Consider the following 13,427-nt stretch of genomic DNA (forward strand, 5'->3'; position numbering starts at 1 on the left):
CACCCTATCAAAATCAATATCATTAAAATCATCTATAGGGTTTTCTTGATTTAAAATGGAAGTATGGGGTACATTTCTCCTATCTTGGGGCCTAACATTATTTTCCCTTATAAGTTCAACTATTGTATCATTTTGATCAGCAATGGTATCCCTTATCTTTTGGAGTTGCAAATTCAATCTTTCAAATTGTTGATGCATAGCTTGCAAGGTAAAATCATTTCTTGCTTTGATTTCAGCTTCTTGGAGAACCCTTCGTTTATCATCACTACCTGTACGCGGCATCTTTTAAAAAAGTATAAATTGTATCACAAAAATTAGCTTCTTCTTTTTTTTCTCTCGGAATAATCTTTGAACAAAATACTTTGTAGATTTATAGTTAAACCCAACTTGTATGAAGTTCTTAGTAGTAAAATTCAGATATTTCTTTGGGAACTAAAAAAAAAATCCTAGAACTATTAGGCTCGGTTGAAACAAGACACGAATAAAAAGAAGAAGAAGAAAGGATAAATATGTAGATTAGAAGAGTAAGAAAATCTAGGATCCCCTTTTCTTGTTTCCTTTGCTAACTTTTGGAAACAAATTAGATACAAAAGAAATGTTTTTGGAGAGCAAGCAATTCTATATATATAAATCTAGGATCCCCTTTTCTTGTTTCCTTTGCTAACTTTTGGAAACAAATTAGATACAAAAGAAATTTTTTTGGAGAGCAAGCAATTCTATATATATATTAAAACTAATTTTCGTTTTTTTTTGTTTTTTTTTTAATTTCTTTTCTTTTCTTTGCTCTTAATATTCAAGAAATCCCAAGACCAAGAACGAAATCTTGATAGAACTGCTCTGATACTACTTGATAGCAACTAGGTTGAGAATCCAAACTAGAGTAAGAATTTGAGAAGTAAATGCGGAAGCAATAATAACAAGGAATTGAACAACTAGAATTAAAGAGAAGAAAATAAAGGATATGGGAAAATTCAAGGAAAGAATTTCCAAGGACTTCCAAGAACGCAAGTTCTATAGCCTTGACAAGATTAAAGTAACAACGTCTTGATTTATGGAAGAAATCAAACGCCTTTACTTAAAAGCAAATCAAAACAATAAATTCGGATCTTGACCGCTTTACGAGTAACTTGAGACAACAATTAATAACTAGTATTAATCGCCTTCTAAGAATACCACAAAGGAATCAAAGATATCTCAAAAGAGAAGTAATCTTACTACGTTGAACTATGAACTAGTAAAGGTTGAAAGATAAATCTCAAAGCACAAGTAACAAAGGTTCAAAAGAACTCTCAAAGTATGATATACTTAATCAATAATGTAGTATCTTATGAATGAGAAGAACTCCCTATTTATAGGAGTACTAAGGCATAAAAGTCCTTAAAATTAGGTAGGGAGGTTGCTAAGGCATACAAAATCATTACAATTAGGTAGGGGCTCCTAAGGGGTAACAAAAGCCATCAAAATTAAGTGGGGGGCGGCCAAATCCTTTTGGGGCAGATTTGGGCCTTAAAACTAGTGGTTTGGGCCATTGATTTGGACTCCAATTGGGCTCCTTTTGAAACACCCCCTTTTGGACCTCTTTTAAGGTCATTTTGAGCCCTTTTGATGGACTTCAAAGGCTGATTTGGTGACCCAATCTTCCTCCTCTTGGACTTCAAATTGGATCACCAAATAATTGTAAAACTTGGACAATTCATCTCCTTTGGGCTTGAGCTCTTCCTCTACAATTAAAAGCTTCTTTATTTGCCATTGAAGTCCAACAACCTTAGTTTGCAACTCTTTAGCTTGAGATCTTGTAAATGGCCTTGGAGCTTCCAAAACTCTATCATTTCTATCATTGTCCTTAATTATATCCTTGTCCTTGATGCTATCACTGTTTTTATCCTCTTGAGAGAGTATTATAGGACCTATTGTTTCCTTGCCTTTTTCTTATGTTGAGGTGGATTGAAGTTCTGTAGTGAAGTAATCCGCTTGTGTAGTACTTTGCTTATCAAATAGCATTTTCTTGTAGGAGTGGGATTGAGTTGCTTCTTTTTCCATAACAGTGTCTTCCGGTGGTTCTGGTGGTAAGTTGGGTGATTTGGGTAGGTTTTTCATTGATTATTTGTAGTGATGGATGAGAGCAAGAAGGTCTATAAGTTACACTAGTTGGGTCTCTTTTCTACTCAGTTCCTTTCTATTCCTTTCTATTCTTTATACATTTGTTTATGTACCAACAATCTAGCATCACATTGAGCAACTAATCCCTGATTAAGCAAAACTATATGATAGAATTATTTTAGCACCTTCTCATGCTTATAAAGTATTCACAACATAGGTAACATTTTTTTTTCAAACTCAGCACATGAAATTAAAATAAGTAATCAGTGAAGAGTATTTTTTACTCTAAATCTTGGTCTGTAGAAATAGTAAATGCACTTGGAGTAAATTAATACTAGATTCAATATCTCAAATTCCTATATTGCTTATTTTATCGTATGTCTCCTAAGGTCCGTTTAGACATGATTTACTTCGATTGTGATCTAAAATAAGCGACGTTTATTTAAATAAAACAAACAAATTAATTAATTATACCTTCATTTCAAAATTCAAAATTAATCTATATGAATGCTTGTAACTAACTATACCACTATTCAAGTCCACAAACTGTTAGGTGGACACATCTCACAGAATTTAATATTTGGAAAATTATCATAGTTAGATTATTTTGACGTGCTAGTTAGTTTACATCTTTTATTGTCTGACTTTAAAAGCGATAGTTTAAGAAATTCACATCAGCAGAGTTATATTTTGATATTTAACTAAAATCTTTTTCTTTGGCTTTGTTTTAAAGAAGGTGATCTGGATCGAGATATTGTGCTAGGAGAATTGGAGTTCGAGAGTCACCGTGACTTTGCGTACTGCAGGCGTATCGAGGTTGAGGAGGTCGTGAGAGTTATGCGTAAGATGAGTAGGGGCAGAGCGACCGGGCCAGACGAGATCCCGGTGCAATTCTGGAAGTGTGTGGAAAAAGCAGGTTTGGAGTGGTTGACTAGTTTATTTAATGTTATTTTTAAGGCGAAGAGGATGCCGGATGAGTGGAGGTGGAGTACGGTGGTCCCATTGTATAAGAACAAAGGTGATATCCAGAGTTGTAACAATTATAGGGGTATCAAATTACTGAGTCATACCATGAAAGTGTGGGAGAAGGTGGTTGAAGCGAGGGTGAGGACGACAGTGTCTGTATCTGACAACCAATTCGGGTTCATGTCGGGTCGTTCTACTACAGAAGTTATACACCTTGTTAGGAGGTTGGTGGAACTATATAGAGCGAGGAAGAATGATTTGCACATGGTGTTTATTGACTTAGAGAAAACGTATGACAAGGTTCCTAGAGAAGTTCTCTGAAGATGCTTGGAGACAAAAGGTGTGTCGGTTTCTTACATTATGGTGATTAAGAACATGCATGATGGGTCTAAGACTCGGGTTAGAACAGTAGGAGGCGACTCTGAGCATTTTCCAGTTGTAATAGGGTTACACCAAAGTTCTGCGCTCAGTCCGTTCTTATTCGCCTTGGTGATGGACGCGTTGACACACTATATTCAAAGGGAGGTGGTGCATGTTATTCGCCGATGACATAGTTCTGATTGATGAGCCGCGGGCCGGTGTTAACGAGAGGCTGGAGGTTTGGAGACAGGCTCTTTAGTATAAAGGTTTCAAGCTAAGCAGGACGAAGACGGAATACCTGGAGTGTTAGTTCAGCGCTGAGCCGGGGGGAGTGGGCGTGGATGTGAGGCTTGAATCACATGTTATCCCAAGTAGAGACAGCTTCAAGTACCTTGGTTCGGTTATCCAGGGGGGATGGGAGATCGTCGGGGATGTCACACTCCGTATTGGGGTAGGATGGATGAAGTGGAGGTTAGTATCTGGAGTCTTGTGTGACAAGATAGTGCCACCGACACTCAAAGGTAAGTTCTATAAAGCGGTGGTTAGACCGGCCATGATGTATAGGGCTGAGTGTTGGCCTGTTAAGAACTCACATATCCAGAAGATGAGAGTAGCAGAAATGAGGATGTTGAAGTGGATGGCGGGCACACTAGGATGGATAAGATTAGGAATAATGATATTCGGGAGAGGGTGCACATCGCTCCCATTGATGACAAGATATGGGAAGCGAGACTCAGATGGTTCGGGCATGTTCAGAGGAGAAGCCCCGATGCTCCAGTATAGAGGTGTGAGCGTCTGGTTGTGGAGGGCGAGAGAAGAAGTAGATGGCGGCCTAAGAAGTATTGGGGAGAGGTGATCATGCAGGATATGACGAGGCTTCATATTTCCGAGGACATGACACTTGATAGGAAGATGTGGAGGTCGAGTATTAGGATTGTAGGTTAGGATGTAATTGAGTCTTGTCTTACTTCGTACCATTGTGGGACTAGTATGGTAGGTTAGGTTTTTTTTCGTGTCTAAGATAGCTAGTGGCAATGTTGTGTCTTACTATTTTCGCTTTCCAGTGCATGACTTACTCGCTTTTGCTTTGCATCTTTTTTCTGGATTTCATATTGTTCCTATTTTTCCTGTGATTTATGTGGTGATACTAATATTGTCTCCTTTTGTCCTTTGTCTTTTTGTTTTCTTGAGCCGAGAATTTTTCGGAAACAGCCTCCCTACTCCTGCGGGTAGGGGTAAGGTCTGCGTACACACTACCATCCCCAGATTCTATTAGTGAAATTTTATTGGGTTGTTATTGTTGTTGTTGTTGTTGTTGTTGTTGTTGTTGTTGTTGTTGTTGTTGTTTTAAATAAAAAGTTTAAAGTTAATTCATATTCAGAATTGTTACCTAATCTATCATTGATCATTCCTTCTACGCCCGGGCCATCCTTCAAAAAAATAATTTTCCATACATTCCTTTCTTAATCAAACTAGGGTTTAGTTAGCTGGTGTACTTGCAGGTAAATTGAAACACTAAGGGGTCGTGATATGGTGGATAAATAAAAATAATTTTGAGATAAAAATTTAATACCGTTTTATTTTTTGTTTGGTTAATAATTTTTGAGATAAGTTATCCCAATATTAAAAATAATACTAAAACAACTTATACTGGTGGAATAGTAATCCTATAATAAGTTATTGCAAAATAAAGCAGTAAACATAATAATCTCATAATTAATACAATATACCAAACAGTTAATAAAAATAATACCAGGATAACCAATCACAACATCCAATATAATTAATCCCAACTTAACTAATCTCATTATAACTTGTCTTCAAACCAAATGATCCCTAAGGGTGTGTGTTTGGATGAATGACATGTTCTATCCTTAACTAAATGTCTAGATTGAACCTTGAAAAGTAATAAATAAAATTCTTTTTCTTTTAATGGATCTTACATTCACGGATTTGAATTAATCGAATCAATGAGCTCCGACTAATTCATTTAATGTTCATTTATTTAGAATCCAGTAACTCAAACGAGTTAGAATTGAACAAATAGCATATGTTCTAGATGTCAGGCGATTATTACTCCATCCGTTCCAGTTTATGTGAACCTATTTCCTTTTTGGTCCGTTCCAAAAAGAATGATTCCTTTCTAAATTTGAAAATAATTCAGCTAAAATGTACAATTCTACCATTAATGAGAAGCTTTTATAACAATATAAATACTCTGGGCCCCTCTTTGACTTGTGTAGTCAAACAGATTCATGTAATTATGAGGGGGGGGGGGGGGGGTAAAAAATGGAAATTAGGAACTTTACAAAGAGGCAGGGAAAAGGGCAAAGAGAAACATTACAATAGGGGTGGGCATCGGTCAGTTCGGTTCGGTTTTGAACATTATCGGTTTTGCCTATCGGTTATCGGTTTACAAATATCATAACCCGATAACCAAACCGATAAGATATTGATTATCGGTTATCGGTTAATCGGTTATATATCGTTATCGGTTCGGTTATCGGTTTACCCGATAACATAAAACAACTAAAAATTTTTGCAATATATAAAACAAAGAAATCAAACTGCCAGAACGTGTCAACTGCCAACTTTTATTGTTTCTTAACAAAAGCACGCTCCCACTTCTGTGCAGTATCTACTGATGTCTGGCGGAGAACTGGTGGTGAGTCTTGCGTCTTGACTCTTGGGGGCTGCGACGGAAACAAGAATGAGAACTGAGAGACAAACGACTGATGACTGAAGAGTGAAGAGGGAATTAGGAAAATAAATAACCCTAGTATATACTTAAGGGTAAATTAGTAAATTACATCATTCTTATTGGGTTATCGGTTTTTACCCAATAACAAAAATGCAAACCGAGCCCGAACTGATAACCCAATAAAAAAAAATTTAACCCGTTACCGAACCGTTAACCCAGTAACCCAATACCGATAACCCAATAAAGAATTAACGGTTCGGATTATCGGTTTTACCCGATATATGCCCACCCCGCGTTACAAAGAGGGGGAGAAGATATCAAAATAGACAACAAAAGGGACCAAAACCAAAATCAAATGAAAACAATTCCTAGCAGGAAAAAGCCACAGAAAAGAAAGTAAAGGAAACCCCAACCCCCCATGGGAATAGGCCATAACATCTCTCGCACAAGCAAACAGAACCAGAAAATGAGGAAAAAGCCATAGCAAAAGTTAGAAAAAGCAAAAAAGAAACCTAAAAAAAACTCACAATTATTCGCAGAAAACACACACTACCACTACAGTTCTAAAAAGAAAGCTTCTTACTTTACTCTTCTCTGCGTATCTAACCAGTCCCTTTCATTTCTACTCTGTCTTTTCGATAAGTCCATCTGTTTTACTCTGTCAGTTTAACTTCAATCCCATCCATTTCCCTCCCAATGCCACTCACTATGGTCCCCTTTGTCATGCATTAAACACGAATAGTCCACGTTACCTCTCAGGTTGGGCTTAAATGGTGATCTTTATTTTCCATAATATTTGTGCAAGAATTGATTCTTTAACTCATTTCTATATGTGGGTACTTATAAAGATTCCATTTTTTGATTTTGTTATGCTAAATTTACTCTTCTATTGAATAAATAAGGAAATGGGTATTCATTATTCATATCTGAAAATGGATAATATTGTGTGCAAAAATTGGTTTTTAAGACATTTGTGTATGTGGGTACTTATCAAAATTCCATTTTTTGATCTTATTATGCCAAGTTCACTCTTTTCTTGACTAAATAAGGAAATGGGTATTTAATATTGATATCTGAATGTATAATATTGTGTGTAAAAATTGGGGTTTTAAGACATTTGTGGATGTGGGTACTTATCAAAATTCCATTTTGTTTGATCTTATTATGCTAAGTTTACTCTTTTCTTGACTAATTAAGCAAATGGATAGTCATATCTGAAAATGGAAATGGAGAATGGTCGTTTCTTGTCTCTTTCAACCTTGTGATTTCTTGCTGTTTTTGGGTTTTCTTGATTTGACCATCTTTAGATCTAATTGTAGCTTATAGTGGTAATTGTAATGGAAATGTTTGTTGCTGGTGTTGATTGGTGATTTGATTGTGTAACTGATTCACTAGGTATTTGTTGAGAAGGACAAGTTGCTTTTGAGTTAGGGTTTGTTTCTTGGTGTGTGAAATTTTGCAATGGATGGGCATATGAAGAAGTACAGGCAGTTGAGTCCAGAGAGAGCAAAAGTTTGGACTGAGAAATCACCCAAGTATCAGCAGCAGAAGCCACGGTTGAGTAATGGCAAAGTGCCTGTGGTATACTATCTATGTCGAAATCGACAGCTTGAGCATCCTCATTTCATTGAAGTACCTCTGTCTTCGCCCGAGGGTTTTTACTTGAGGGGTAATGCAATTTTTGTTATTGTGTACAAATATGTTTGACCAATATGGTTGTTTGCTTTGGAATTTATTTGTGCTCTTGTACTTTTGAAGATGTAATTGAGAGGCTTAACGTTTTGAGAGGCCGAGGAATGGCTTCATTATACTCGTGGTCTTGCAAAAGGTAAATTTCGTTTAACAATTTTAGTTTTGTTGTCAAATTTTGCTTTCAATGAAAGACTTAATGATAAGAGTTTTGTCTGTGGACTTAAGATTTGTTTGTTTACAATACAGAAGCTACAAAAATGGATTCGTATGGCATGATCTTTGTGAAGATGACCTCATTCTTCCTGCCCATGGTAATGAGTATGTTCTTAAAGGCTCAGAGCTTTTCGATGAATCCAATGCAGGTATAGTGTACCACGTAGATAGAATTATAAACTTTGAACTGCTTGATTGTTAATTTTTTTTTTTTTTGCATTACAATCCATGCATTATTAATCCATGTATTACAATCCCTCCATAACTTATTTCTTAACCAAATGACCCTTTAGTGTAATAATTGTGAGTGTTACTGCAAGAAATTAGAACAAAGGTCCCTTCTCAAAAAGAAATTAGAATAAGGGATGACTTTGGCTGCATTAATTCTTCATTGGAAGTGTCTTCCTACTAGAATTTCTTTTCTTTGTGAATGGGTTACAGTTTTGAGATTATTGGTTCTTATAACCGTTGGTATATTGGCCTTCTGTTCCAGGTTGCTTTAGTCCCGCTGGAAATGTTAGATTGTCAACAAACCCAAAGCTACTACCAGAACCACCATCTTCTAGAAGCCAAGATGATTCTTCGTCTTCGTCTAGCATGAATGAGAAAGGTACGAAGAATTCTCAAGATGATGAATCATCACCACCTGTTCAGCTTCCAGGTTCTTCAGCAGTATCCCCTCAGTCCAGTGCTGGTAAAAGTTCTTTATGGAATGGTTCATTAAGTCTGACAGAGTACAAGATATATAAGGCCAAAGGGCTGGCTGATGCTTCAACTCAGACTGAGGAAAATGCAAGCAAAGCTACACGTCCAGAAACTTGCACAAGAGGTGTTTCTACAGATGACGGGTCTGTAGAGCCTGAAAGTAATGAAATACAAGAGGTTCAGGTTCAACAGGCAAATGAATCTGCAGAGATATGCCGGGAGACAGTATCGCCTGCTCCATCCTCATCGAGTGCATCATCGTCAGGTGGTAGAACAGATACCTTGGAAAACCTCATCAGAGCTGATATAAATAAGCTCAACAGCTTTAGAATAATTGAAGGGGAGGAGTTTCGAGTTCCAAAAACTAAGCTAAAGCCCTCGAATGTGCTGATGCAACTAATTTCTTGTGGATCAATTTCAGTAAAAGATCATAGCTTTGGCCTTATTCCTACTTACAGGCCAAGATTTTCGCATTCAAAATTTCCATCTCCTCTGTTCTCGACCTCATTAACTTTAGGAGATCTTGATTGCCTGGCTGAGAATCCTAGGTTTATGGGTTTGAGATTGGAAGATAAAGAATACTTCAGTGGCAGCCTGCTCGAGATGAATATGCCCAAGGAACCTACTATTCTAAAGCGGTCGTCTTCTTACAATGCTGACAGGTTGGTATTTTTTGTTATTCCTCTACATTATAACACTAGAATGACTTCTACGTATTTAATAGATGCTTTACCAATATGACATTTCAGACTTCAAACTACCATAGATTTGTAAAACTAGGATAAATGTCAATTATTTCCTTAGATATGTGTATGGCAGTAGTTTCACAATCTGTAGCTGCTAAATTTTGCTCGTCTGATTTCCCTCAGTTCTAATCATGTCAACATTCATAGTACAAATCATAGGATGGTTGTCATGTTTAATTATTCTGTCCTTCCTAATGGTGGTTGCCTTTATCGTATCTTTGCATTTTAGGAACAAATCACTATTAGAGGAAACCTCTTATTAATTTAACCTAATATCGGGTAGATTTTATTGTCTGTTCACTGCAACAGCCATTTGCACAATTGCAAGATATACACACTCCCCCTGAGCCTCAGTTATGGCGGTCATTTGACGTTATGCTTGCTGCCTTCCAGATATAGAGTGATAGAACTAGCTTGAGTAGATCAGCGCATGTTTGATTCTTGTCCATTATATAATAGGTCTTCATGACCAAGGATTCTTGCTTGATTTTCCGTGATATTCTAAACGTTGAGTTTGAAATGGAATCTGTTGATGCAGGACAAATAAAGAACTTGGAGATTCAGCTGAAGAAAAAGAGGAGAAAAGCTCAGGCACAAAGTGCATTCCACGTTCAATCAAGGCTTCCCTGAATAAGCAGCAGGCAAGAAGCGAGACAATGAAATCCCCTCTTTCTGAAGGTCCTAGAATATCATCAGATAGAATAGGCAGTTCACGAACCATTACACCTGGCACATCCTGTGGAGGAAGCAAGCGAATTACAGAGCCATCATCCGGCAAGAGACACTCGAATAGAATAGACTCTTTCAGAGAGGAGAAAGAAAATGTGATCAAAATTGAAGAAAGTTAAGTATGACTGACAAAAGATATGTTACTTTCCCTGTTAATGAATTATGTTGGTTGAGATGTTTTCTCTTTGTTTCTTTAAACAGGCTTGCTTCAGGAGCTCGGGTTATAATACAGTCGAAAGGAGCTACTGACAATGATGATCTCTCTTAGAGAACAATTCTGAACATTAGGCAACTAGAAGAGTGGGGAATTTTGTTAAATCTTGTAACTACCTGTCCTACTTGTAATTGTCCAAACACGGTTCTTTAAATGTCAATTAGGGAAAAGCATGGAGTAAATTAAGCATTTGCTGATAGGGACAAGTAGTGAGTTTTGAGCTGGCTCTATTGTACCTATCCTTGTTTTTTTTTTGGGGGGCCTCTTTTTCCAGTTTTGTGGTGTATTATTGCCATTGAAGTGAAATATTCCACTTTTGAATGGTCCCCTGGACCTCAGCTAGTAAATCCAAGCAATCATTTGTCTGCTGTATTATTTAGTCTTGCAGTTCTATTTTATGTGTCCCAAAAAAAAAGATAGGTGAGAATACTATAAGGTGATCTCATGTTAAGATGATTTTTGTTTAAGGAAAATGGGTATATATCGATGAATCTTGAATAGAAGTACATTATCCTTTCTAGATCTTACTTATGAGATTATATTAGGATTATTGTTGTTGTTGGAGTAAAATGGAGTATCATGTATGTTAATGTGCCATGTTTAAGGGGCTATCTAGGTATTTAGCCATATATAAAAGTTAAAATCATTATATGATCCTTTCTCCCCAAATACGAACAACTGATGTTGTTTCCTTTGAGAACTTTTACATATGTTGAAAATTTTGTGTCTTTATGCTATTAACTAAGGCCATTTAGGACCGAATAAAAATAGTTTGAAATTTGAAATGGGATTGAAGAGGAAAAGACAAAAAGAATGACCAAGGAGCATGGGATTCCACTGCCCAATTGAGCTTTGTGGGAGAATGTTGACTTTGGTTGTGTAGTACTCACTGACTTTTTGGAAAGGTCAAAACAAACTTTTACCTAGGTTCTTTCAACAGTTTAGTAAGTACTCTATATAAGACGACAAAACAGAAAAGGCTTTGTTGTCCCAGCTGTCAAACCTTATTGTCTAAAAGAGTTTAGGAGTAATTTTATGGTACATGTAAGAATTTTTACATTATCAAGTTACTTAAATAGTGTAATTTCAGATAGTATTACTATAATATGAATTAGTAACTTGAAAAAGATAATAAGTAATTGTTACAACTTATTAAATTGTACTAATAGTGTCAAGATACAATATAAATTAAATCTATTGTCGAAAATATAAGTATATAACTAAACTTGACTAGGGGTGTCACCTCTTTATCTTGTAGAATATAAACGAGACTAATAATATACTCTCAACAAACGAGAAAATAGTCTTCTTTGCCCATTTGCAATTGGGATTTTTACACAAATAGCCGTCTATATTCATTATTTATTGTTTCTAGCTATATACATAATTTATACATTAATTATATACAATTATACACATATAATATATAAATTATGTATATACTATACCTTCACCGGCTATTTTTGGTTTAAGTGGTTGGATGTAGGGGTGCCAATGGATATTTAAAAACCGATTAAACCGACCGAACCGTACCATACCGAACCGATTTTTAGGTTTCTTTTAATAAAAACGTAGGTTTTTATATAAATCTATAACCGTACCGATAATTAGGGTTAATTTTTTTATTTTATGAAAATAAATCGAAAAAAATACCGAACCATACCGAATAAATTTACAATGTGAAAAATATATTTATATGCTAAGTTTATGAATAATAAGGCATTAAATATTTTCTTGGGCTTTGGAATTATGAAATAGTTACAAGCCAACAAGTAATTAAATTCAAAAATCCTAATTCTCAAACCTATTATGCTACTTCTATTGAAACTAAATTATTTTCAGCGTATTCACTAGCAAGATACAAGGTATTGTAGCGATTAGGAGTTGCAACCTACAATGTATTGAATATATTTCCTTTCGTATGAATTGGATTTATCTTTTTGAAATGTTTAATATTCTATGGACTTTATTCTTGAATCCCAACTTGGTTAATATCTGTCCACTCGTGTGATTTATATTTTTTTTGTATTTGCTTAGTATCATTTATGCTACTGTAGAATATATGATGGATCTATACTCTATCCATCTTTCATATTTTCTTAATTCATCATATTTTAAACGGTAAAAATATCTAGAGAGTTTTGTTAAGTCTTATAAAAGTACGTATGTTATTGCATTCTACTTCTACTAATGACTTTTACATGACATTTTAAAAAATTACCAAAAATTTACCGAACCGAACCGATACCGAAGAGAAACTGACATGATTGAGACGGGTTCGAAAAGTCTAATTTCGGTTATACATAATAGAATAACCGAAAAATTTCTATGGTATAAAATTTATAAAATAACATGCCGAACAAACCATTGACACCCCTAGTTGGATGACAACTATTTGGGATAATTCTTCTTTGCAATTTGACTAGACGAATACACTCTCAAACTCATCGTGAGCATTTGAATTATCTATCTATCTATATCTATATTATTATAAAAACATGAATACAATGTCAGTTTACAAAAATAGTCTTAAACATTTAATTTATATAAGGACGGAATCGTAATCACTTATAGTATAATATTAAATTTTGGATGAGTTATATATAGAATAGGATATATGATGAACCAAATAGCCATCAATTATGAAGTAAATCGAATCCAACTTTGACTAGAAACACATATCTATAAAAAGTTTCTTTTTAAGAACAAAAATCTTGCATCAAATCTTCCGGATTTTTTAGGAAAAATATTCCTATTCATATTAATCGTTCAACTTTTGCTTCTTCTCAATTTTTATCTACTAAATTTTTGAAAGCTAAAATATTATTTCAAAGAGATAATCTATGTTGTATAAAATTATACGTTTAGAATTTTACTAAAAATTAGAATTTTGAAGTCCACTAACAATAATTTTTTTTAATCTATCTATCTATATCTATATTATGATAAAAGCATGAATACATTGTCGGTTTACAAAAATAACCTTATATTATTAAGCATA

At 35.1% G+C, this 13,427-nt stretch overlaps 1 protein-coding gene across 6 annotated transcripts; it reads left to right on the forward strand.

The window, feature by feature from the left end:
• Positions 1 to 6,595: 6,595 nt before the first annotated feature.
• Positions 6,596 to 10,798, forward strand: LOC107783551 (protein SOSEKI 3-like). Of its 6 annotated transcripts, none has more exons than XM_075237219.1 (7): positions 6,596 to 6,886; positions 7,523 to 7,796; positions 7,886 to 7,955; positions 8,066 to 8,181; positions 8,526 to 9,399; positions 10,022 to 10,331; positions 10,414 to 10,798. In XM_075237219.1, exons 2-6 carry the CDS (start codon positions 7,589 to 7,591, stop codon positions 10,329 to 10,331), a joined length of 1,578 nt encoding a protein of 525 aa, XP_075093320.1. In that variant the 5' UTR covers positions 6,596 to 6,886; positions 7,523 to 7,588; the 3' UTR covers positions 10,414 to 10,798. The 6 variants fall into 6 exon arrangements, with proteins under 6 accessions (XP_075093320.1, XP_075093323.1, XP_075093324.1 ...); XM_075237223.1 differs by having other exon boundaries at positions 6,838 to 6,959; XM_075237224.1 differs by lacking the exon at positions 6,596 to 6,886 and adding an exon at positions 6,986 to 7,102.
• Positions 10,799 to 13,427: the final 2,629 nt, after the last annotated feature.

This window comes from Nicotiana tabacum, chromosome 18 (assembly GCF_000715075.1).
Source record: "Nicotiana tabacum cultivar K326 chromosome 18, ASM71507v2, whole genome shotgun sequence".
In the NCBI taxonomy this organism is placed as follows: Eukaryota; Viridiplantae; Streptophyta; class Magnoliopsida; order Solanales; family Solanaceae; genus Nicotiana; species Nicotiana tabacum.

Bases quoted from the DNA above. Each gene is read 5' to 3' on its own strand.
- LOC107783551 (XM_075237222.1), top strand. From the start codon at position 7,589: ATGGATGGGCATATGAAGAAGTACAGGCAGTTGAGTCCAGAGAGAGCA. The intron at 7,956-8,065 runs GTAAATTTCGTT...TTTACAATACAG, and splicing joins TACTCGTGGTCTTGCAAAAG to AAGCTACAAAAATGGATTCG. The intron at 9,400-10,021 runs GTTGGTATTTTT...CTGTTGATGCAG, and splicing joins TCTTCTTACAATGCTGACAG to GACAAATAAAGAACTTGGAG.